Here is a 27,088-nt window from a genome sequence, read left to right on the forward strand (position 1 = left end):
ATTACACACACGAATCTTCCTAAATTCGTTCACTACTTGCTAGTGGCACACATGGAGCAACAAAAGAAAGTGACCATGTTTTTAGATTCGAACCCAAAAGCATATGTAGAAAATTCCTACCACTAACTACCTCAACCATGTGTTTTCGATGGTGGGAAGTGAGAACTGCAGTTAAAAAAAATCAATCCTCAACCACCTCCCAACCCCTCGTCTTCCTACGTCTGTCACTTGCCGCTCAGGTCCCTTCACTCAAAACTTGCATCAACGACGACCGATGTAGACTCTTTCATTTGACCTTAGCTCTTTCGTTCCCTACAATAAAAATGCCAGATTCCATTAACATTTTGTTTTTTCCAAATCGTAGGCAACATTTGGGGAGAAAATTTAGGTTTTAATCCTTCGTTGCTCTCGTATGTAAAATAAGAGTAGTCTCTCATTTACCTCTACGCCTCCTTTTGATAGCAACTTTCTAAATAGTAGCTCGTTCGCATATCACGCACAGGACGAGCTCGCATACTGGAAATTGGCGTCGCTTCATCGCTCCGACAGAGAGCAACGGACTAGGGCTTTACAGCCCAAGTGGAGCATTCTAGGGTTTTCTTAAGTGGAAGAGGATTATCTGACAGGCGGAAAACAGAAAACAGGACTTGTTTAGGGTTCGGCAAAGTGGAATCTGCATTCCAAACAACGGAGGGATGCTGTAAAGCATGGCGTGAATCGCACATCATGCCTTGATTTTGCAGGTACGCATGTGTGTGTTTCTCTGTGCGCACGCGCGTGTGTGTGTGTTTGTGTGTGTGTGTGTGTGTGTGAGAGAGAGAGAGAGAGAGAGAGAGAGAGAGAGAGAGAGAGAGAGAGAGAGAGAGAGAGAGAGAGAGAGAGAGAGGCACAAGGAAAACTTAGATAAAATTGTACTTGTTGAAATTAGCTGAGCTTTTGTCATCATCGGTGTTGATATTTCTCCTGGTTGCATTTCAGAAGCTTAAGGCTATGGCCACATCAGGCAATCGGACAGATGACTCCGGTGGTCCTTTCCGGCTTATTACTTCAGCCCCCAGTAGGTTCCCTTTCTCATCGATTTACTTTTTCCTCTTTTTGTCCTTGTTTATTTTCATTCGTCAAAAACCTGTGCATTGTAATCAATGCATTTGTTAACATTTGTATTTGCCAGAGTATGAGTTATGTGCATGCATAGCGCATATCTAGTTTTGTGAGAATGATTAAAATGAGCTCTTAAAGAACAGAAGCTATGACATTTATGCAAACAGATCTTTAATAAGCTATTCTCACAGATGAAGTTAGAGAGTTTCATAGTGTTCTAGGCTGCGTAGATCCCTTGTGAAGAGTTTAGTTGCTTATCAAGGAAGCATTTGATACACTGTTTTTTATGTTTTATCTGTCTTTTGTCAGTCTATTGGCATCTTTGTCTGTTTGCTTCTAGATGTAACTTTTGGAGATTGAAGAAATATGATGTATATTTTTTTCTTCAAATGGTGAACGTTGTTTTCACCACAAGTTGATTTGATACAGGAAGCCGAGAACTTACAGGAGCGGCAGACTTGCTCAGCCATTACGGTCTAAGGGAATTGCATGAGAAGTTTTGTCAAAAACCTTTGCCTGTTTCAATTGGGGAGTCGAACTATTTGAGAAACGTGGTTGGTGATTTTGATATTCGAAGGGGGGAAGGAATGGAGTTAGGGCAACTGCTTGGCCCTGATATTGAGGCTGGTGGTGTGCATATACATCCATTTGATATTGATGTATTGCAGCAGGCGTTCACTTTGAGAGAGTCGGGCTCCATTTCGTTGACAGAGGCAAGTCTCAATGCAATTTATGTAAATTTTGCAATGTATTTTGTGTTGTTTTGGATGTGTTGTATTAATTGAGCATAAAGCATTGTTTCATGGTTTGTCGAAGGTGTATGACATAATATGTACTTGTAACCATAGGGAAATCTGTGAGATGATAGTGAAGTTTTTATTTACTTCTTGTGCTTTCTCTCATTTCCATCTCTTTTGTAATTCCATGAATTTTGACTCATGAAGTGTATCTAATTAGTTGTTGGACGAACTTCCACTAGATTCAAGGCTTGCTCTTGAAAGGATGGTTTTTTGTGAAACTCTTCCTCATTCACACCTAGAAATCTGCCATTCATCTTTCAAGCAGGAACATTGCAGTGTGATAAAAGCACGTCATATAGCTGAGCTTTTAGGGGTAGAAGGTTTGTTCAATGGATTCAAAGTGTCAAACTATATTGAAATGTCAGGGTTAGTGTGCTACATTCAAGCATGGCAGGTTGAACAAGAGTATAGCTGAGCTTTTAGGTAGAAGGTTTGTTCAATGGATTCAAAGTGTCAAACTATATCAAATGTCAGAGTTGGTGTGCTACACTCAAGAATGGCAGGTTGAACAAGAGGTTTCTTCTTCAACCTGAGGTTTCTTCATCTATAGAAGGGCTAGATAGAGGACTTTTTATGAAGGGAGACTAGGGTAGAGAATTGACAATAGGCCCTTCAACATAAATAAGGCGTGTCTGTATGTGATGCTTTCATTGAGCATGTCTTAAGTCTTATTAGAAAACAACCATCTTTTTTGAAAATTTGACACTTTGTCAAAGCCTAAGGATTACAAGGAAATGCGGTGCAACAATAGTGAAATTTGGAACTGAACAAGGTAGGCTGAAAGCTTTGGCATTCACACACCATTTAGGTGCAACTTATGCATGTGGTTTCATTGAGTCGTACAAAGTGCACAAGGTCGTCAAATTTCGTGAAGGTAATGCATTAAAAGAGTGGTACACCACGTTGTTGATGCAAGTGAAGGGGAAGAAATGCATCCTTTTCAAAGCTAAGTATACAATAATATGCGTCATTATGGGCATTTTTGAGTTTTGGATAAGATCAGGGATGTAGCTTATTGGTGAAAGCTATCAAAAGAGAGCTTTTGTCCCTTTCTCGAGTGCTTTCGATACTTCATCATTACATTGATTTTTTGTTCCATAGCGCATGCAATGTCCTCTTCCGCCAGAAGGGAGCGCTTCTTATGTGACTTCGGCTTTGCTTTGATATTTGTGGCTGATTTCACAACCTTTGAACTTCATGAATTTTTGGTAATGCCTTTCGGATTGACCAATGCTCCCGTCACATTCAACGAATGATGGATGGAATTTTCAGCCCTTTTACAGGAGTGTTCTTTGATTCTTTGATTACATACTCGTCTTTTCGAAGACTGAGAGGAGGAACATCGGAAGCACTTGGACATAGTGTTTTAGGAATTGCGAAAGCATGAGTTACATGTGAATGTAAAGAAGAGTGAGCTCTTTCTCACCGAGATTCACTATCTCGGCCATATGCAAAGATCCAGGTCATACAAGATTGGCCAACTCCCACTACGGTACATGATCTGCGTAGCTTTTTGGGATTGTGTTCTTACTATCGAAGGTTTATCCGAGGCTTTGCTCAAGTAGCAGGACCACTCCATGACCTAACAAGGAAGAAGATCCCTTTCAAATGGGGATTGAGACAACAAAGTGCCTTTGATAGGCTAAAGTATCTATTGAAATCTTATGTGTTAGAAAGAGAGTGACTGGAAGAAGTATTTGCCCCTTGTCGAGTACGTGTATAACAATACCGTACATTCGTCTACGAGAAAAGCACCTTTTGAGATTCTTTATGGTAAGCCTTTGCTTCCATCGATCCTTGTCACTAAGGATAAGATTTTTGCAGCAGATGAGTTTGTCTGAGATTTCGATATGGCCTATGTGCAAGTAAAGAGAGCAATTTTGCGCTCTCAAGAAAAACATAAGAAAGTTGCGGACAAGCACAAAACTTAACAGTTGGTCAATTAGTCTTACTCAAGTTTGAGAAGGCAAGACTAAAGAAACAAGCGACTCATATAGGGAAAGTGGTAAATCTTTCCAATCGTTATTATGAGCCATTTAAGATAATTGACCAAGTGAACGATGTGACAGGAAACCTGAACTGGAAAAAGAAATACGCATAAAGACGTAAGCACAAGAATAAAGATGGGTGCTGAGAAGCTTTTTGAATATTCATAAGTATTATCTGGGAAGAGCGAATGCTTTCTCGCCAAGGAATTTGTGTTTGCATTGCATCTGTGCCTGAGAATTGCATCCGGGGACGCTTGGAATGTGATTGCTTAGCGTAAATTTAAGCTCATTGAGTTTTATGGAGTTTTGTCCAGGTTCACAATTTTATAAAAGTGACTAGTTGTCCACTTAAACAAAAGCAAGAACTAATAAAATAATGAGCGTTGGCTACGATTTCTCTCTCTCCCCCAGCGTTGTCAAAACCAACTCCGCAACCCCTTTCTCTCTCTCTTGCACTACTGCTTCTCTATTCCAGCCAGCTCCGCACTGGATATTCTTGCTGTGTGCGGGAGCCTTTAAAAGCAACCCTCTTCCTCTCAATTTCCCAGAAGTGCCAGCGCTTGCACCAAGAGTTTACCAGACGGAGAACTTGCAAGCGATCGAGGGAAGCCAGTACACAGGAGTCCGTACTCGGAGTGACAAGTATCAATCATGAATTCGCCATACGAGTTGTTGCTTCGTGTTTGTACTTTTGCAAGTACTCCATCACGGAGAAGAAGCAATAAGCCCTTAACCTATGCACAGAGGATTCCGAGAACGGAATTGGGAATAGTTTGTAGAGCTTTTTCGCTCTGGGAAGAGAAGAAAACCGAATTGAGAGCTTGTCTCTCGAGAATTCCTCGCAAGGGAAGGAACTGACCTTCGAGTTGGACGATCTAGAACGGAGGGGTCACTGTCACAAACAGATGACGTGGCATGCTGATGTGGCAACCTGTACGGCCTTTCACAATTCGTGCTGACAACTGATGACGTGGCAGCCTGTACGGCCTTTGTAACAGACTTGGACACTTCAAGTCGAGATTCTACCGCAACATCACAAGAATTCACTTCAAAACAGTTCACAGTTCACAATTGATTCGACACTTGCCCCGCGGAGTTCCGTGCCTAGAGCTATTGGCCCCAAAGTCTGGCGTCCCTTTCGGTATTTCTTTTTGTATTAATCTGCAAGTGAAGGCTCGCTCTCAGACTTTGCGTCCAGATGCTCTGAGAAGTGGGAGGCCTACCCACACTTATGAAGATTACAAGGGATGCCAAAAGCATAGCCCCAAAAGTTGTATATCAAAAGCTGGTAGAAAATAAAGCACTTTCAATTTTCCTCTCACAAGCCCTCTTAGGGAATTAAAGCAAGGCTTAAAATTTACCTAACCAAAAGTTCTCTCTCTCTCTCTCTCTCTCTCTCTCTCTCTCTCTCTCTCTCTCTCTCTCTCTCTCTCTCTCTCTCTCTCAAGTTGTGCATAGAATAAAGCAGCTAGCGAGCCAAAAGTTGTTCACGCAAAAGCTGCCGTACGTTGTTGCCACGTCATCAGGCCGTATGGTTTTCCGTAGAATGCGTTGCGTTTTGCAGGGACTGTCGTACAGCCATGCCACGTCATCATTTTCCCCGAACCTGCTCGGGATTGTCCATGCAAGGGGAAGGTGTGTGTGTACTGGGCAGCCACGTCACCAGTTTGTGACATACCCCCCTCTTGAAAGCATCGTAATCGCCCTCCATTACGCCTGCAAAATAGACAGAAGCCATAAATTGTCTTAGCAGACATTGACTATTAGTACCGACGCACCAGTAACACATATCTAGCACATGTACCAATCGAGAGTCACATCACACGATATCACAGGACATCACTTGACATCAAAGGACATCACATGACAAATCACATTCAACATTCATCTCAGACCATGATTTTATCGGTAATGCAATTAGCAATCGCATCTAGATCCACTCAGGACCTCATAGATGCCCGATTGACTAATCCCTATTGCAACCATGTCTATCGAGATCATTCAGACCAAAATGTTGCAGTCATTTCGTTTATCAGTTACTGCACTTCAACAAGTAAAGAACAAATCAGTATCATATTATCGGGAATTCCAGTTCATAAAGTCATTACAGCAGAATAGTGTTAGCTCCCAGTATACCTGAAGCTCAAAGAGACATCAGTGACTCTAGTATAAAAAATCGAGACATCCGTTGACAAAGGAGCGGAGTAACTCCCCTCTTGTGCGTACCCGTTGCACCAGATATCCGGCCAAGCGGAATTCGGGGTTCCATTTGGAATAGACTATGCTACCCCAAAAGCTTCAAGGTAAAGATTCACAATCTTAGGAGTATCTGCTAATGCAGGATAGTTATTGAATTTAACCAAGAACCGCCTTATCACTTTACCCTTAATCTTTCTCTCTTTATGTGCCAATATCTGTTCTGGAACAAGGATCTCCTCGTTTTCTTTCACTTCGGGTTGCTCATCAAGCTCCCCATCTTCGGGCACATCGCCTTTAAAAGGCTTCAGGAGACTCACATGAAAAGCATTGTGAATCCTCCCTTTTTCTTTCTCAGGCATGCCTTCTTAAAACGTAAGAGCACCCAATCGTTCTCCTTCAATTTCAAATCGCGACGATAGTGATCTGCTGCCTTTTTCTGTCTTTCTTGAGATTTCTGCAAAGCCTCGCGGACCTTGGCAAAAACCATGTCCAAGTCGCGTGTGTACTCATCGTTTGCAAAAATCTTATCTTTGGTGCTTAGGAAGGGTGGAACCTTCGTAGCACCTTCAATAATCTCAAATGGCGCCTTCCGCGTCGAAGAGTGTATCGTGTTATTGTAGGCAAATTCCACCAAAGGTAAATACTTTTCCCATTGAGTCTTCGGATCCAAGATGTAAGACTTCAATAAATCTAGTACCACTGAATTGGCATTCTCGGATTGTCTGTTAGTTTGCGGGTGGAAAAATGATGAGAACTGCAACCGCGTGCCAATGTTCTCTCAAATAGCCTTCCAAAACGAACTCGTGAATCTGGGGTCCTTGTCGGAGACAATCGTCTCGGGCATGACATGTAATCTGAAGATCTGCGCCACAAACAATCTCGCTAAGTGATTCGGCTTTATTGTTTTCTTCACTGGAATGAAATGAGCTTGCTTGCTAAATCTGTCAATAACAGTCCAGATACCATCGTGACCACTCTGTGTTCTCTGGAGATCAAAAATGAAATCCATTGCAATACTTTCCCAGGGCCGGGTGGGTATGGGTAAAGGCTGTAACAATCCCTGTGCTTTATGCTTGTCAAACTTGACCTTCTCGCATACCAAGCAACTGTGCACAAACTCGTCCACATCCTTCTCGAGTCTCAGCCAAAAGAAGTATCTCTCTACCCCTTTCAAGGTGGTAGCAATGCCGTGGTGACCTGTAAAAGGCGGACAGTGGCATTCGGTCATAACCTTTTTCCTCAACGGCTGTGTAACGCACAACATGGTTTTCCTCATCAAGTAGCCATCCCGAATGGAATATCCCGCTACTATCTCCCCATTCCGTATCCAAGTGAAAATATCTGCAAAATCTGTATCTATGGCATAGTGATCAACCATATCCTCGAAGCTCCTATTGTCACGTGACACACCCAACCCTATGTGTCCGTGGACAAGCTACAACACGACAAGGGTTCCGTCAATCGAGTCAGTCTAGATTAGCAAGTGATCTGGCACTTTTTCGCAGACCGTGCATGTCCAGACACTTAGTGTAGATGCATATCCTCTGGTTGCACACAACATGATTATAAGCATTCCCATCAGAATCCTTTAGGGGAATTTTCCAGTGCATTTAACCTATTTTCCCTATTTTTGACATTTTTCACTTATTATTTTTAAGTGACTTTTGTTGGAAAGTAGGTAGGGCAATTTTGCTAAGTTTGTATAAATAAAAACCTAGCGCTAGCACTTTCTGGCAAAAGAGGCAACATGAACCGTAGCGTTCAACAAGCACCTTCTTAGCAGGACCCCAAGACAGAAGACCTAGCGTTTTCTGTTACCAGGAGGTGCTGCCTTCAATAAATAAGTACTAGATATTTTTATTTATTTTTATTTTTACTTGTTTCCCCGCGACCCTTGAAAAGGTGCAAGTGGACATTGCATGGCCAGTGTGAAACGGTTGCGGCCGAATAGGTTTCACATCGGGAGTCTGGGTCGGTTAGTCTGGGACTGGTCGGGCCAGTTAGCACTGAATTCTGATGAGTATGGAAGCTTGTGCCCGCCAAACGAAGTCTGGGCCACTCGGAAAGTCACTTACAACTTTATAAGTGAGTGGGAACCAGGGAATTAACTCAAAGGGGCAAACTGGACACTTGGCAAGAGAAGGTTAATCTGCAGGACACCTCAGCAAGAGGAGGCGCCTAATTTGAGAGGGGCTGAATTTTACACACTAAGTGACCTACAGTGTGTGTGTGAGTAGTGGGTGCAGGTCTACAGCTCTAATGGAAAGCTTGCCTTCTCCTCTGTCTCATGTAGCGCGATGATTTGCTCTCGTGCATCTCTCTCTCCTCTTTGGCACATATGGTAATGCCCCACTAGTTGGGCTACTCATATGAACATGTACAGTTCTGGGGGTTTATGCGCGTTTGCCAAGGCAAGAGCCTTCTGAACAGGAACCGGATTAGCTAATTGCTAATCCCCCACAGGTACGCACAGTTCCATCGCGAAAGATTGCAAGTTTGGAGAGTTTTCTCGTGTGAAAACTCGTCCAATTCACATGGGAACTGTCCCATTGTGTGCGGGAGCCCTTGGGACACGTGTAGGCGTGTTCGCTCCACTAAAAACGATCCGAAACAGCGAATTACAGCCTGCTGTGTTTTTCTGCAGGTTCAGGGTTTCGCACCTAAATTGCAAGGGAACCCCGGGGGAGCCTCGTGAGAGCCTTGGGATGCGTGTACAAGCTTTTGGGCACCTAACAGTGAAAAACAGAGAATTACAGCCCGCTGAATTTTTGTGACAGCTCACTAGAAAGCTTCCGGATAGCGAGGGAATCCGTCCTAGACAGGTGCTTTTGAGCTACAGGGGTTTTTGCGCCGTTATTTTGCCGAAATCCAGTCGGAAACCTGCGTTTTCAGCCCTCGCCAGGTTTGGACAGCTTTGTGAAAGCTTGTGCTAAGTGGTCGGATCATCTACCTTAATTTGAATAAAGAAATACCGAAAGGGGCGCCAGTCTTTGGGGCCTACAAGGTGTCGGTCTCGTGTGCGCAGTGACATTCTAGTCGCTGGACGCAATTGTGTTCTCTTCCCTTCTCAGTGCTCTGTGTAAAGTTAACAGGTAATTCAAATAGTACCGCCCTCTACGTTGTATAGGCCGGTTATATTTTCTGCATCACCAAGCCTAGCGTTTTTTAGCCTTGCAAAGCTTTTGGCGTTTTTGCATGGCAGATCAGCATCGGCGACCACAAGACACAGCAGATCAGCCCTAGTGTTAGCAGATTCCACAACAACACAATAGATCAGCCCTAGCGTTAGCAGATCTTTCGCAACAGACTGTTTAGCCTAGTGTTTTTGGTTTGCAGATCAGCCCCGGCGTTTTGCAGATCCTCGTGACAGATTCAGCCCTAGACTCAGCGTTTTCAGATTTCAGCAGTTTGACATCGTAGAAGAAGTCCCGAACCTCGCAGATCTCACCTTCCCGCAGCAATTCCTCACCGCACGGTGGGATCCATCGAAGTTTACAGATTCAGCCCGGAAAACGCAGATTTCAGCATCTGCGTTTCAGTGCGTCGTCGTTGCATCGTCCTCATCGTCGTCGTCATCGACATAGAGTCAGAATTCAGCAGATAAAGATTTGCAGATTTCAGCCCTTAGCATTTTCAATTCTCAACCAGTCTCGTCGTCGTCCTCATCGTCGTCGACATTGTCGGCAAGTCCAAGCATTGTAGAGATTGTGCAATCATAAGTAGACCGCTCTCGTCATAGAGAGTGGGGCCTTCGGAGGAGGGTTTTACAACGTTTCTGGTGTCATATTCTCTTCTCTATCTCTCAGTCTCATGCACCTTCATTCATAGTGTCCATTCACTTTGTTTGTGTCCATTGCACTCTCTCACTAAAGGAACGGAAGGCTCTCCTTTCCGTAAGTAAAAGGAATCCTTGAGCACAGTTCGGAGCACTCATCTTGAGCAAAGTTCAACATTCATTCCGCTGCACCTTACATTGGTATCAAAGCTTTGGCAGTGTTTTGTATCACTCAAGGAAAGAACCACAAGAACCACATAATTTTTTTTTTTGCTTGTTGAGGTTGCACGAACCCAAGTTCGCTTGGGCGTGTCGATTCCTAATTGTGTTTTTGAAGAGTGACAGGAAACCCAAGAAAGAAGGGCTTGTTCAGCCTCCCCTTGTGCCTCTTTTCACTCATTGAGAGCGGACCGTGCACTTAGCGGCCGGCCAATCGATGTGAGGTGGAAAAAAGCAACCTTGGTGTGAGTGCAAGGGCGCCAAGAGGTGCGCCCGTAGGAAAGAAAAGAGCTCGGGTGAAGAGAAGATCCTTCTCTAACACAGATTGCAAGCTAAAGAAGAACCCCAAGAACCAAGACCCCCAAGAAGTTAGAACCCAAGTTCCTCGTGAACTTAAGAACCCAAGACCACAAGAACCACAAGAACCCAAGACTTCAGTGGATGGTCATCACTCGAAGCGGAATGGATACTTCTCTTGGAGGTGATGAGCATGAGAGAGGCGAAGAAGAATTTTCCCCACCAGGAGGTTTTTTCGATCCTCCCTTTTCCCCATCTACGCCAAGGATTGCACTAACTCCTATGGAGGAGTTGGAGCAGATGTTTATGGATAGGAAGTTAGAACGCGAAGCAAGAAGAGTAGAAAGAATGGCAGAAATGGATCGCAGACAGGCAGAAAGAAAAGCAGAAAGAGAAACAGAAAGAAAGGCAGGCATAGAGCGTGAGCATGAGCAAAGCGCGACACATGCAAGAGTTGTTGCGACTCTTTTCTCAAGTGCAGGCATAAATGCACGAGATTCGGGAAAAGGAGACTCTCTCATTCTCTTCTTCTCCAAAGCATGGTACACAAGATTCGCATGATGATTTGCATGACAAGCATGATGATCAAGATGTGATTTCTCACAAGCATGATGATTTGCATGATGATCAAGATGTGATTTCTCACGAGCATGATGATTTGGATGAAGATGATGTGATTGTTCACAAGGATGATGGTTTAGTTGATGCGTTCTCTAGTGAAACTAACCTCATTGCAAATTCGATCAATCACGAAGAACCGATTTTGGCTTTCGAGTCGAGGTCCACAGAACCCCCACAAGATGATTCAATCGATCACAAGGAACCGATCTTGGCTCTCGAGCATAGGTCCAAAGAACCCTCTCAGGAAGTACTATGTGTTCGCATGATTAGTCAGCACGCATTGTACGAGTATTTCATTCGTGATCGTTTCGTGTATTTCGTCAGCGTCTTTATGTGATCACTTTTCCTAGGTATGACATATTGTATGTTGAGCATGTTTCGCTCATGAATGAGCACGGATGTATGCGGATTATTCATGAAAAGCTAAAAGGTATGCATTCAAGGAAGTCACATTTCATGTCTTCCTTGGCACGACACAGTTGTAGGAAGAGCACATGAAAGTATGAGCACCAAGCATGGGCATTTCCGTTGTGAATTGCCACAGTTTTAGATCAGCAAGACAAGATTTGATCTCATTGTTTGCATGTGTGTGGTGAACGGTTTGGCACTCCATCTCTTTGTTCATCTACATTGCATGCACAGTTTTTGAGGAAGACAAGATTTTTTCCAGTCACTTTACATGGAATATGTATGTTCATGTTTTTGTGTCGGAAGTGGTTTCAGGAATTTTCAGCCATGGAGATTCTTGAAGAAGGAAGAAGCATGACTATAGACGAAGTTGAAGCATTAAAGGAGCTACATATGATTTTGTGTCGCTTTCGGCGCTGCCCAAAGAAGCAAGTGTTGCAGACCTTTATGAAGTTCAAGTATCGCACGACCTACACATCAGAGTGGGCCGGCGAAGAGTCCCTTCTAGGATCTCGGATACTACAGTTCGGTACCAGTACCTCACTTTTAAAAGGAGGGGATGTCACGTGACACATTCAACCCTATGTGTCCGTGGACAAGCTACAGCACGACAAGGGTTCCATCAGTTCAGTCAGTCTAGAGTAGGAAGTGATCTGGCACTTTTTTGAGTCTGTTCGCAGACCGTGCATGTTCCAGACACTTAGTGTAGATGCATATCCTCTGGTTGCACACAACATATCCTCTGGTTGCACACAACATGATCATAAGCATTCCCATCAGAATCCATCAAGGGAATTTTCCAATGCATTTAACCTATCTTCCCTATTTTTGACATTTTTCACTTATTATTTTTAAGTGACTTTTGTTGGAAAGTAGGTAGGGCAATTTTGCTAAGTTTGTATAAATAAAAACCTAGCGCTAGCACTTTCTGGCAGAAGAGGCAGCATGAACCGTAGCGTTCAACATGCACCTTCTCAGCAAGACCCCAAGACAGAAGACCTAGCGTTTTCTGCATCACCAAGCCTAGCGTTTTTCAGCCTTGTAGAGCTTCTGGCGTTTTTGCATGGCAGATCAGCCTCGGCGACCACAAGACATAGCAGATCAGCCCTAGCGTTAGTAGATTCGACAATAACACAATAGATCAGCCCTAGCGTTAGCAGATCTCCCGCAGCAGACAATTTTCAGCCCCGGCGTTTTTGGTTTGCAGATCAGCTCTGGCGTTTTGCAGATCTTCCCGACAGATTCGGCCCTAGACTCAACGTTTTTAGTTTTCAGCAGTCAGACATCGCAGAAGAAGTCCCGAACCTCGTAGATCTCACCTTCTCGCAGCAGTTCCTCGCCGCACGGTGGGATCCATCGAAGTTTATAGATTCAGCCCGGAAAACACAGATTTCAGCATCTGCGTTTCAGTGCGTCGTCGTTGCATCGTCCTCATCGTCGTCGTCATCGACATAGAGTCAGAATTCAGCAGATAAAGATTTGCAGATTTCAGCCCTTAGCATTTTCAGTTTTCAGCCCGTCTCGTCGATGTCCTCATCGTCATCGACATTGTCGGCAAGTCCAAACATTGTAGAGATTTGTGTAATCATAAGTAGACCGCTCTCGCCATAGAGAGTGGGGCCTTCGGAGGAGGGTTTTACAACGTCTCTGGTGTCGTATTCTCTTCTCTATCTCTCAGTCTCATGCACCTTCATTCCCCATGTCCATTCACTTTGTTTGTGTCCACTGCACTCTCTCACTAAAGGAATGGAAGGCTCTCCCTTCCGCAAGGAAAAGGAATCCTTGAGCACAGTTCGGAGCACTCATCTTGAGGAAAGTTCAACATTCATTCTGTTGCACCTTACACCTATGATGTATCGCGGAAATAGCTAGAACCAACGGCTTCCGGGACAAAGCATTTGCCACCAAATTCTTCTATCCCTGCACATGGACAATCTGGAAGTGAAACTGTGATAAGATGTTCGCCCACCGCATTTGCTTTTTCGATAGGTGCTTTTGTGACAAGAAGTAGCGTAAACTCTGGTGGTCTGTGAAGACAGTAAAATCCGCTCCGAGTAGGTAATGTCGCCACTTAGTAAGAGCATGGATAATCGCCAAAAGCTCTTTCTCATAAATCTGTGCTGTCAATTCTGGCCTTGAAAACAATCGGCTTTTGTAGGCAATGACATGGCCTTCTTGCATTAAGACCGCACCCAGACTACGACCACAAGCATCACAATATACTTCGAATGACTTCTGTAAATCCGGCAAAGTCAAAATTGGTCCTTTAGTCATTTTCTCTTTCAATGTCTGAAAGGCAGTCACCTCTGTGGGTCCTCACGAGAAAGGGACTCCTTTCTGTGTCAAGATATGCAAAGGGGAAGCAACCTTTGCAAACTTTCTAATGAACCACCTGTAGTACAAACACAAGCCTTCTTTAAATCGGGCCAATCACGGATAGTCTCTATCTTGGCCGAGTCCATCTGCACTCCTGCTGCTGACACAATGTGTCCCAAAAAGTGTATCTCTGGTAGGAAAAATTCACTTTTCTTCGCATTAATCACCGACTTGTGATCTCATAATGCTTGAAAGACCTGAAGTAGATGTCCTCTATGTTCTGCCTCATCCTTGGAGAAAACAATGATGTCGTCAAAGAAAGTGTTAGCAAATAGTCTGTACTCTTAAAAAATCCTGTCCATCATTCGGTTAAATGTCGCAGGAGCATTGGTTAGGCCAAAAGGCATCACCAAAAACTCAAATAACCCAAAAGTCGTCCAAAAAGTTGTCTTGTAGATGTCTTCCGACGCGATTCGTATCTGATGATATCCACTTTTCAAGTCGATCCTGCTAAAGTACGAGGATCCCTGTAGTCGGTCTAGAATATCATCGATCCTAGGAATCGGAAATCTGTTCTTGATGGTGATTTTATTGAGAGCTCTATAATCGATGCACATTCTCCAAGATCCGTCTTTCTTCAAATCCAACAACACTGGAGAGCAGTACGGTGAAGTAGTAGGCCGGACAAGACCCTTTTCCTTTCACTTGGTTCATAATTTCTTCGTTTGGGGCTCGGCTTACTTGGTAAGGTGGTCGGTTTAGTGGTGTGCTTCCAGGTATCAGATCAATGATATGATCCTCAGGACGAGTGGGTGGTAACTCGCTTGGCAGGCCCTCTGAAAAGCAATCGGCATGAGTGTGGAGAAAATCTTGGCGTTCTTTATCAAGTTCAGACTTATTTGTCCTATTCTCATGATTCATCTCTCTCAAGAAGATCGAGTAAACAAATAGACTGGATTTCATTAATTTTGAAAGGGCCCTTGGGACACGCGTAGACGTGTTCGCTTCGCTATAAACGATCCAAAATAGAGAATTACAGCCTGCTGTTTTTTTCTGCAGGTTTAGGGTTTTGCACCTAAATTGCAAGAGAACACAAGGGGAGCCTCGGGAAGGCCTTGGCATGCTTAGATAGGCTTTTGAGCACTTGGCAGTGGCAAAACAGGGATTTACAGCGTGCTGAAATTCTGTTACAGTTCATGAAAAAGCTTCTAAAATGCGAGGGAATTCGTCCTAGAGGTATACTTTTGACCTATAGGGGTTTTGATGCCGTTATGCTACCAAAATCAGGTTTCCGTTTTCAGCGCTTGACAGGTTTGAATAGCTTGGTGAGAGTTGGATCTAAGTGTTTGGATCGTCCATTTTCAATTGAATAAAGAAATACTGAAAGGGGTGCCAGTCTTTGGGGCCTACAGGGCGTTGGTCTTCGTGTGCGTAGTGACATTCTAGTCACTGGACGTATCTCTGCTCTCTTTTCTTCTCAGTGCTCCGTGTCACAAGATAGGCACCACGTGCCAATAGAAAAGAACAGACTGAATAGACTTTTAGTAACTCAGAGAGAGAGAGAGAGAGAGAGAGAGAGAGAGAGAGAGAGAGAGAGAGGGAGAGAGAGAGAGAGAGAGCACACATGACACGGAGTGGCAGAATTTCACCCCAGAGAGTATTGGCCCCAAACCTTGGCACCCCTTTCGGTATTTCTTTATATTACTTGAACTCAGTACAATGCTAGTACTCGTGCTCTGCACCTTCTCACTGAAGCGTGCCAGAGAGTGAGCCCTTTGCACTTATTTAAAGGCCCTTGGCCTTGAAAAGCAGTTACATGAAAAGCAGTCAAACTCAAAAGCAATTGGTCCCAAAAGCTGGCGCTGAAAGTTGCCCAGCGTAAATCATGGAAATCCGTACAGGCTGCCACGTCAGCAAGTCATCGTAAAATCCAGAAATCCGTATTGTTGCCACGTCATCAACTTCGAGGCTTCGAGGTCTTTTGTGAGTGTGAGAGTCCAACTTTATTTTAATGCCTTTATGTCACTTGGGCTCTATCGGACGGGGTTCCATAAGTTGGTAGTACTTCTTCTTCTGTTGTTGCTTGTTCTTCTTAGGGTTTAGGCCCCTCGGTCGTGATCTGAAGGTTGGCTCTGTTCTTCAGTGACTTGACACGTCAACAATTTGTGACAACTCTGTGTAAAGTTAGGAGGTTATACCACATGCCAACAGAAAAGAACAAATTGAAAAGACTTTAGATGCTTCAAAACAACTGAATTGAAAGAGAAACACTACACATGAGACATGGAGTGGTGGAGTTCCACCCTGAGAGAGCACTGGTTGAAACGATGGCACCCCTCTCGGTATTTCTTTATATTGCTTCAACATGGTACGTCTGTGGTTCTGCTCTGCATCTGCACTCTAGAATTCCAGAGAGAGCGCCCCCAACTCATATTATAAGGCCCTTGGCCTACTAAAAGCTTAAGTCCCAAAAGCATTTGGTCCAAAAGCTAGCGCTGAAGAGCTACAGCTTGCCACGTCAAGAGCCTTTACACAATTTATTGTGTGTGTGTGTGTGTGTATGTGTGGTTGCTTTATTTTGGGCCCCATCGGACGGGCATACCATGTGACTCTCCAGCCTGCCACGTCAAGAGCCTTTACACTTAATTGAGTCTGTGTGTGTGTGTTTGCTTTATTTTGGGCCCCATCGGACGGGTATACCATAAGTTGTTGGGGACTAGGATTAGTCCTAACCCTATTTTAATAATTGGGCCACTCGACGAGAATCTGGAAGTTGGTGATAACTTTATCTTCTTCTGTTTCTAGGCCCCTCGGTTGAGATCTGCATGTTGGCTAGTGTTAGGGCTATGGTGCCCGACCCTCTTGGTCTTCAAGGTCAGTAGTTGGTATAGAAACTTTCTTCAATAGACACTGACTCTATGTATCTATGCACTAGACTCCACCAATCCAGCACTTCTACAAAGACATCAGTCATTGATCAATCACATTTCTGTCGAGGGGCTCAAATTCAAGTCATGATCATTGCAAATCACAACCAGATTGCATTGATCTTTTCATGGATGTCTCGATCTACTAAATCTTGTTGTTACTATGAGATTCATATCCTTTCTTTTCACATTTTAAGCAAACTATGCCCATGTCTGCCACAGAAACAGAAGCGTGCACTTGATACTTAAAAGTTAATTCACTATTTCATGTAGGATTTCGCACAACATAAAATTGAGAAAGCAATGCAAAAAAACGATAGACCACAAGGGACCAGGAGATGGGTTGGTTCCCCCCTTCCCCCTTGAAGGAGATTTGTATTGTTTTTTGAACTGTTACAAGCACAAGAACCCGAAACAATATTCACCGCTCATGTCTCGAACACTTTTTTGATGCATAAAAATGCATGGATTTGTGAGCATACTGGTTGAAGTTCATCATACCTGTAGCCGAGGATGGCTATATTTGCTTCGTACTAGAATTTCTTGTGCGGGAGAAGCTTCTACTGTTTTAGCTAGCGCCTTCACGAATACTTCTTGGTTGAAAACGGCTTCTAGACTTCGTCTTAGTGCTGAAATTTGTGTGGGCAGCCAGTTTTGCGCTTGTCTGAGTGCGTCTATTCTCGGCAAAGACGCACACAAGCTCTATGGGTTGCTCTACACATTCACCACGCTGTCACAAGACGGGCACCACGTGCCAATAGAAAAGAACAGACTGAATAGACTTTTAACACTTCAATAACAACTGAACTGAAAGAGAGACGACACGCGACACGGAGTGGCGGAATTCCACCCCAGAGTGTGTTGGCCCCAAACCTTGGTGCCCCTTTTGGTATTTCTTTATATTGCATCAACACAATGCAAGCCGATACTCTAGACTCTACACCTTCTCCAGAAGCATGCCAGAGAATGAGCCCTACCTCATATTTAAAGGCCCTTGGCCTAAAAAGTAGTTTACAGAAAAAAGCCTTCAAACTTAAAAGCATCTGGTCCAAAAGCAAAGCCAAAAAGCTGTCAGCGTAAATCACGGAAATCCGTACAGCTTGCCACGTCATCAGCCAACGCAAAACGTGGAAATTCGTACAGCTTGCCACGTCATCATGTCAACGCAATTTTCGGAATTCTGCCACGTCATCAGTTTTTGTGTGTGTGCGTAGGTCCTACTTTATATTAATCCTTTGTCACTTGGGGCCCCATCGAACGGTGTCCCCATAAGTTGGTAGGACTTCTTCTTCTGTTACTTGTTCTTCTTAGGGTTTAGGCCCCTCGGCCGACATCTGCAAGTTGACTCCATTCTTCAGGGCTTTGACACGTCAACAGTTTATTACACGCACTTCGTGGCCTCTGCATGCCCTTCACGGACACGAGAGCAGGAATCGCTAGGAGAGAGAGAGGGCTGAACTGAGAGCTGAGAGGAGGCTTTGTGTGTATAAACTGTTGCAGAGCACCCCCAAATGGTAGTGCTATCCCTTTTTGTAGCCTTGCAAGAAAATTTTAGGCCATCTGGTGTTGCATGAGAGAGAGAGAGAGAGAGAGAGAGAGAGAGAGAGAGAGAGAGAGAGAGAGAGAGAGAGTACAATTAGAAGCACTGGCTGTTCCAGATTTCTCATGCTATGATTGAGTTTTTTTAAAAGCTTAAGTTTCGTTTTATCAAGCTTGAGATGATTAAATTGTCCTTCAGCTAGTTTGAGATCACGACGATGTTATTTGTTGCTTTCTTATGCTTTTCTTGAGATTGAAGGATGGTGCGCTTATGAAAGTAGATGACTTCGTGATGCGGAGCTTCATGCTTCCATCTACGAGAAGAAACTCATGGCAGTTATTTATGCTTTCTTAGTTTGGAAACACTACCTTGTAGGAGCCAATTTTATAATCAAGACAGACCATCAAAGTCTTCGGTATTTTCTCTCTTAACGTAAGTTCTTTGAGAAACAGATGAGGTGGGCTCCATGTTTCACTTTCAAATACTACACACATTTGGAAGCAAGAATGTAGTTGCAGATGCTGAAACCGGCCTGTACTTTCGAAAAGGGCGGTAGACTTTAGACTTAAACCTTATTTGCTTTCACCCATTTAATTTGTCGCCCACTTTACCTGTACTTTCAAGACAACAAAGGGGAAAGGGATACGGGCTGCTAGAATGCACCTGTATGAGAAGACCGACACCAGATTGGCCCAACTTAGGCGCCCCTTTCGGTATTTCTTTATTGTTTAAAAGAGGGAATAAATGTTGTGGTTCCCTGCAAGCTGCCCCGCACCAGCTTGGCTGAATTTCAACTGTTCCGGCCCGATTCGGCAGCATAACTGTACTAGGACCCGTCACAGTCAGTATTCCCACGCATTGAATGACTTTCCCGACACATACGGGCACTTTGCAAAACCTGGCGAGAATCTGCAGCACACTGAATTCTCTGTTTTCAGCCCCGAAAATGCGCCAGATCACCTGTACTGCGGTCTCCTCGTGTCCCCGAACCTCCTGGGGGTATTAGGGTCCGTTTAGGGCCAAAACCCTAAACCTGCAAAAATACACAGCAGGCTGTAATTTACTGATTCGGGCTCTGTTTCGCGTGCCGGTCGCATCCGTAGCAAGTCCTCGAGCTCCCGCACCTATAGGGCTACTTGCCCTTTGAATCGGACGAGATTTCGGACGTGAAACCTCTCCGAATCACCTGTACTTGCGGGGGATTAGCCGCTAGCTAATCCAGTACCTGTGCAAGAGGCTCTTGCCTCGGCAATCGCGCATGAACCCACACAATTGTACATTGGTCAATTGAAAAGCCCATTAGAGGGGCATAACATACTGCCATAGGGGAGAGAGAGGGCAGTGCGTAGCGTGCAGGGCATCACTCCTGGCACCGCACTGTACATAAGAGGGAAAGGAAGCACTCCATAGCTCTTAACTTGTGACAGGAACTTGCAAAATGAGCCTCCCAGCTATAAATTCAGCGCCACTTCTTGTTGCATGAGGAAAGTGCACAGAAATGTGCCACTTGGCGCATTTACAAGTTATTTCCCGTTTCGGGGTTGCCGCCTAAAAATCTCCCGACTGGTTGCTCGGTTGACTTCACTGCAGAGTAATAAAATGTTCCCCTTGTCATTCCGGAGGTAATGACGCGAACACATTTTCAGGTCCCAAAATAGCAGTTCCCTAAATTTTAGGAGATCCATTGTATCTTTCTAGGTCATCTGACCCCCTTTGTACACTGCAGCCACACCCAAAACTGAAATGTAGCCTCTGTAGCAAAGGATTCCACTTTGGCTAGTCAATGATCCCACTTTGGCTAACCATAGTCCTTGTCCAACCTTAGTTCTCTCTTGCCCTCAGGCCTGGACTCCTCTGAACAGTTCCACACTAGCTATGCAATGCAGGGCAATTAGATTTCCCGAGGGGTGTTTCCAAAAAGTGAAAGTAAATAAATAATAAGAAAGAAATCAACAAAAAGGATAGATAGTAGTCACACGTCGGTGACATACCCCCCATTTGAAATCTCAAATGTCCTCGTTTGCATCTATGTCGTACATGCTCACACTCAACACTGATGTATTCAACACCTGTCGACACATGTATGACACATACATGCTCATTGTCAACCCTGGTGTATTCAACACCTCGTCGACACATGTATTGCCTGCGTGTGAACCCTGTCCCAATGACATAGTGGTAGCTTCGCACTCTGTCATTGCTTTGAGTCACTAACTTTCCAATGACAAAATGGTAGCCACACATTTGCCACTGTTTTATAGTACACGTTGGGCCCAGTAACACTTTCGAGCATACCCAAACCGACAGTTTAAAAATGCAGTTACACATGTACGCTTTAATAGAAGTAATTACTGTATCCTTGACAAATTGACAAGAAATACTCACTTCTATAGCACTTACCAAAGTTTTGGACATTCCATAAGAGCAATTGCCAAACTGACAATCTGTACAGCTCTAAGATTCATGTAACAGGTATTTCATTTGAGCTCACTTTAAATACCATGTACATCATTTCTTTCAGAAGCCATTGTCACACTGACAATCCATGTAGCTTTGAAACTCAAGGGGTCAAGGTAGGTTGCAAATCGAAGGCTTCAAGGTAAAGTGATAACACAGTTGGTGACTCTGCAAGTTCACCTTCTTCCATCCACTTACCATCCATTGGTGGATAGTTTCTAAACTTTACCAAGTAACGCCTAGCAACCTTGCCTTTCACTTTTCTTTCTTTATATGCCAAAATCTGTTCCGGGACCAAGATCTCGTCAAGTTCCTCGACTACCGGCTGATCTTCAACTGGCATATCTTCTGGCACATCACCCACATAGGGTCTGAGAAGACTCACATGAAACGCATTGTGAATCTTCCAACTGTCAGGCAATTTCAGCCTATATGCAACATCACTGATTATGTCGCATACTTGAAAAGCCCCATAGTAACGCATGCTGAGCTTTGGAAACAGTCTTTCCTTGCCCTTCATCTTCTTTAACCTTGCCTTTTCAAAGCGTAGAAGCACCCAATCACCAAGTGAAAATACCACTTCACGACGGTGACGATCAGCTGCTTTCTTTTGCTTTGCCTGAGTCTTTTCTAAGGCCACTTTGACCTTCTTGTACATTTCATCCATGTCCTGAACATACTTATCTGCTTCAAATATCTTGTCCTTTGTATGCAGTATGGGAGGAACTTTCTTGCCACCTTCAACTATCTCAAAAGGTGCCTTGCTAGTTGATGAATGCATTGTATTATTGTATGCATACTCCACCAATGGCAAATACTGCTCCCACTTTCCTTCATGCTCTAACACATAGCACTTCAGCAGATCTAGGACAATAGAATTTGCCTCTTCTGACTGCCCATCTGTTTGAGGATGAAATGACGAAGAGAATTTGAGCGTTGTGCCCATATTCTCAAACAAGCCTCTCCAGAACAAACTTGTCATGCGTGGATCACGGTCGCTAACAATCGACTGTGGCATGCCATGATACTTGAAAATATTGCTCATAAACAAGCGTGCCATCTGATCTGGCTTTATCTTCTTCTTGACAGGAATAAAATGAGCCTACTTGTTGAATCTGCAAATGATGGTCCAAATACCATCGTTTCCTGTTTGCGTTCTAGGAAGATCAAAGATAAAATCCATAGCAATACTTTCCCATGGTTTATCTGGAATAGGTAGTGGTTGTAATAACCCTGGTGCCTTTTGCCTGTCAAATTTGACCTTTTGGCAAATTAGGCATTCTCGCACAAAGGCATCCACATCTCTTCTCAATGTAGGCCAGTAGAAGAATGTCTCAACCGCTTTAACTGTAGCATCGATTCCACGATGCCCTGCATACGGTGGGACATGACTCTCTTCCATAACTTTGCGTCGCAATGGTTTTGTGACACACAATCTGCCATGCATCTTCATGAACCCATCTTTGAGAAGATAGTGTTCATGACGTTGTCCATCCATTAGCTGCTCGAAGACCCTTGCAAAATCTTCATCATTTGCATACCGTTCCCTCATATCATCAAGTTCATGATGATAAGGAATTGACACAATTGGTATCCCTATGGGCACCAATTGTGCTGTTTTTCTTGCTAATTTCTATCTTTTTACTTATGAGTTTGATTTTATGGAGCGTCTTGTCCTTGCTAACACTTGCCCAATATTTTTGCATAAGTTATGTAATGTAAGATGCTTTGTAGATGATCTTTTTGTCCCTGACGTTCCTTCTTTTCAAGATTTTATGTACTTGAATTCGAGTTCTGTAGGCGGAGGAATTTATCCCAAGGAGTTTTGTGAACTTAACTGTACCACAAATAGTGATTGTTGTGCCTTTTTAGACCTTAAGTTTTTCAGACTCCCTTGGGATTAGAAGTAGATATCTATCATAAGCGCCTTGAACCAGAATATGCAAATCTAAAAATCATCCGCATGCCTCACATTTCTTCGAACATTTCTCTTTTAGCTAAGTACTGTGTCATTTGCTCTCAACTATTTAGATTTTCTCGTCTTTGTTCTAGTAAATCTACTTTTGTTGTTCAATCTTGCCATCTTATTTCTTTACTAGTTGAAAAAGGATACTCATTCAAAAGAATCATGAAAAAAGTTCGTTCATTTTTGCATCGTAGTAAGTTTATTTTTAGTGTTTCTTCCTTTGGAATGTTCAAGATAATCCGTAGTAAATTCAATAGAAGTGGGGAGCTAAAAAGCCCACTTATTGTTTGACTTAATAACACCTTATTTTGTTGTTTTGATCTTTAGCGCTTCTAGTAGTTTCACTATAGCTTGACAATTGCTAGCCTTTATCATGGCTGAGTATGCCCATCACCTCCGGAGGGTGATAGAAACTCAGCTCGTTGGTTTTGTAGAGTACGTTCAAAGCATGAATGGCCTCTATATAAACCTGCACCTACTCTTGGGCACTGACGACGTGAGTAGGGATGTCATAGCTATTGTCCAAGCTATGCATGATAAAGGTGATAATCTTATTCTTCCTGTTTGGACAAGCAGTGAAGTTGAGATCACATATTGTCAAGTTTGGTTCTTTGCTCTTCGTAGGTTTGTAGTAGTATTCATTTTTCGATTTCATATTTAGCTTACCTGAGGACTTAAGAATGTGTTCCGTTATAAGTTGTGTGAAGTTTGATTTCTAGGATTAAGTTTTTAAGATGTCTTATCCTTTTTTTGTGCTTAAAGTTGAGTACTTGTTTTAAGCCAAGTAAGTTGCGTCAACTTATTTTACACATGCCTTTTCTAAAAACATTTTTAAGTTAATAATGTTTTGTTTTATCTAGTTTTGTTTCGTAGCAAACTAAGTGATTTAGTTAGTTTGTTTGTTTGTTTTTGTCTTTCTTTTCTTTTCGTGTGTCCCCTTGCTTTTATAGTTTTATGAGTGCTTTATTCCCTCTTATTATTCGTGAGTTCAGACTATTCTGAACTTATGAAGGTATATAAGGAATTGACACAGCTGAAATTTGTGGCTTCCTTGACAAGGCAACGTTCTTCTTGCCTTCCACATGTACAATCTGAAAGTGGAACATGGACAAGATATTTGCCCATCGCATATGCTTCTCAGATAACTTTGCCTGTGTCAAGAAGTATCGCAAGGTCTGATGGTGTGTTTGGACAACAAAGTCTGCACCTAGCAGGTAGTGTTTCCAACTTAAGAGCGCATGAATCACGGCCTGCAGTTCTTTTTCATAGACTTGCATTGTCTTTTCTGGCCCTTGCAAGATTCTACTCTCATAGGCTACTACCCTGTCATCTTGCATTAGCACTGCACCAATGCTACTACCGCAGGCGTCGCACCGGACCACAAATGACTTCCTAAGATCTGGCAACACAATGACTGGATCTGAAGTCATCTTTTCCTTTAAGAGATTAAAAGCTGAAATCTCTTTCTGTGTCCATCTAAAGGTGACTGCCTTCTTTTGAAGAGTATGTAAAGGTGAAGCAATCTCAACGAAATTTCGGATAAACCTTCTGTAATAGGAGCATAGTCCCAAGAAACTTCGGACATCGTGCACCGTCTTCAAATCTGGCCATGACTTGATCGCTTCAACTTTTGTAGGATCCATTCTGACACCATCCTTTGAGACAATGTGTCCCAGAAAGTGAATCTCTTCCAGAAAAAATTCACTTTTCTTTGCATTGATGAGCACCCTATGACTGCGTAGCTCTTTGAACACAATGGCCAAGTGATGCCTATGCTCCTCTTCATTCTTTCAGTAGACTATCATGTCATCAAAGAATGTACCAACAAACTGCTGGTGTGGACGGAAAATTCTCTCCATCATCCTATTGAATGTAGCAGGAGCATTTGTGAGACCAAAGGGCATTACTAAAATTTCGTAAAGGCCAAACGTCGTTCTAAAAGCAGTCTTGTGCACATCCTCTGATCTAATGCGGATTTGATGGGACCCACTCTTGAGATCTATCTTGCTAAACATAGCTGCTCCTTCTAATTTGTCCAGAATATCATCAATTCTAGGTATAGGGAACCTATTCTTGATGGTATTCTTGTTCAGTGCACGGTAATCGATGCACATACGCCATGAGCCATCCTTTTTCTGCACCAACAACACTGGAGAACAGAATGGGGATGAACTAGGCTGAATCAGCCCCTTTTCTAACAGCTCCTGTACTTGGCCCATTATCTCTTTCTGCTGAGCTGCACTAACCCTGTACGGAGGCTTATTTGGTGGGCTATTGCTTGGCACCAAATCTATCACATGGTCCTCGGGTCTCTCTGGCGGTAATTGAGACGGTAATGAATCGGAAAAACAGTCACTATACTGTTGTAACTAAGTCAGACTTTGTAAATAATTAATTTATTTACGAGAACAGAATCATCTAATTAGTTGTGTGTACACCAGAATAGACCTAGCAGTTCTAAGGCCTCAGGTGAGCCTAAATGCGGGCCACAACACCTCAGAGGGACCTTAGCAAAAATTACCCTGAAGCCCTAGTGATTGGAAAATCGGGTCTTCAGAAAGGGGTAAGCAGTAGCCTCAGATTTTAGGCTCAGGAAAAATACGCGCGTCAGTACAAGCACATGAATGAGATGGGGTCCTTAGAAGAGTGACCCTAAGGCTAATAAAGCTAATAAAGCCTTAGGGTAAGTTTCGTTAAATTAAATTTAACGGTCCGTGCCCGAGCAGGCGGCCGGACAAGTGTGAACAGGTAAAGGCGGTGCAGTGCCAGTGCGGCATTGCGCCGGCAGACCTTTGGTGTTCTCATAAAAGAATCATTGGTAGCATTTGTTAGTTAGTTGCGCATGTTTAATTAATGAGCTAGAAGTTTTTAAAGTCAAAAGTTGAATGGTTTTTAAGTTTTTAAAGTAAGTGTGCCAAGTAACTCTCTCTCACTCTCACTCTCACCCTCTCTCTTCCTAGCGCCCCCTCTCCCTGATGGCTATTTAGGAGCCCCCCTCCCCCATTTTCAGGGCTGGTAGTGCACCTACCCCCCTAATGTGAGCGTGCTCTATGCGGTGGAGCCCTCCATTGAAGCTTGAGAGCAGCCCCTTGCGACATATGTGGTAGCCTTGTGCTCCCATTGTCAAGAACAAGGGATCTCACAGTCAGACACCTTGTTGCCGTAGACGCTCTCTTAGCAGAGTGCGGCTGCTGTAATTCTTTGTTTTCAGCCCCTAATCACCTCGATTAGGGCTGTTTTCAGCAGATCAGCCATAGAAATTCTCTTCTCTCTCCTTATCCTAAGTCTACATCAAGTTTGGCGCGATTCCATCGCGAAGAAGACCTCTGTTTCGGTGTAGGGGTGTGCACAGGTAAGAATTTCAGGTTATGTGCAGAAAATTACAGCAAGCATGTGCGTGTGCATTTTGCCCTTTTCTCTTTTGTGTTCGATGCATGAATGAATGAGCATGAAGGCAACACATAACGGAAGATGGACTCTCCTCTGTGAGAGCTTCCGATGAGCTGTTTCGGAAGATAGACTCTCTTTTCGAGAGCTTCCAACCAGTCTCGCAGAAGAGGGGAAATCCCCTAAGCAGTAAGAAAGTGGAAACACTTTCTCAGTCAGTAGTCAGAACAAAACAGAAGAAAGAATAGAGGACGGGCGTATGCCCCGTTCCCGTGCTTGTAAAGATTCTCCCTTAGTAATAAAGATATTCTCTTTATGGGGGGGGACCTGTCCATCTTCTGGTCCCCAATGGAGTGTCAAGTTTTCTCTCTCCGTCTAATTCTCTTGAGTATTTGAAGTGCAATTAAACGTCAGTTTACGCTTCCGTATTTTTGTGATAGTGGTATCAGAGCAAGGTCCTCTCTCTCTTCCTGAAGGGATTGACGACTCTTGGCAGACTGCAGAAATGGGAGGACGCGAGATAGAGTTCTCTCTCCTTCAATAGCAGGTGGAAGAGTTGCAGAAAGCTCTCTCCCATCCAGAAGTCCAAAAGATTCTCCATAGTCTTGAAAAAGGGAAGGAGAAAATGCCAATGGGGTCGGGAGAAATCCCGCAGAACCCAAAGGCGCCACAACCAAGGAAAGATCCTTTGATTGGAACCTCCCGCATGCACGAGAGGCAGAAGAAACCTCCAGAACGTCATGTGCGGTTTAATCCAAAAGTTCAAGAGCAGGATCCCCCTGATTCCCCTCAGTTCTCTTTCATGAAGGATCTGGATGACATAGTTGCTCCGGAAGACATGTTTCTCGACTATCCGTCGCAGCAAGAAGTGCATTCAAGGGAAAGGACTCCTGTCCACAAGGAGTCTAAGCATAGAAAGAAGGAGCACCATAAGAAGAAACACCATAGGCAGAAAACATTCAAGTCGGGAGATAAAGATGTGAAATTCGACACCTACAATGGACGGCGTGATAATGACAAAGCTTTGACTTTCATCCGTCAATTTGAAGTTGCATTTGCAGAAGGGAATTTCAAGGAAAGATCCAAG

The 27,088-nt window shown here is 43.7% G+C and overlaps 1 protein-coding gene across 2 annotated transcripts in view; it reads left to right on the forward strand.

Annotated features, from left to right (window-relative positions):
- Positions 1–449: 449 nt before the first annotated feature.
- LOC147465237 (uncharacterized) overlaps positions 450–27,088 on the forward strand; it is a 43,926-nt gene continuing 17,287 nt past the window's right edge. The window contains exons 1-3 of one of the 2 annotated variants that reach the window (XM_086518992.1): positions 450–743; positions 979–1,057; positions 1,531–1,814. In XM_086518992.1, coding sequence (XP_086375118.1) covers positions 991–1,057; positions 1,531–1,814 — 351 coding nt within the window. In that variant the 5' untranslated portion in view covers positions 450–743; positions 979–990. The remainder of the gene's footprint in view (positions 744–978; positions 1,058–1,530; positions 1,815–27,088) is intronic. The other variant, XR_015189001.1, reaches the window with a different exon arrangement.

Source organism: Adiantum capillus-veneris, chromosome 1 (genome assembly GCF_014529385.1).
Source record: "Adiantum capillus-veneris isolate H3 chromosome 1, ASM1452938v2, whole genome shotgun sequence".
Lineage (NCBI taxonomy): Eukaryota > Viridiplantae > Streptophyta > Polypodiopsida > Polypodiales > Pteridaceae > Adiantum > Adiantum capillus-veneris.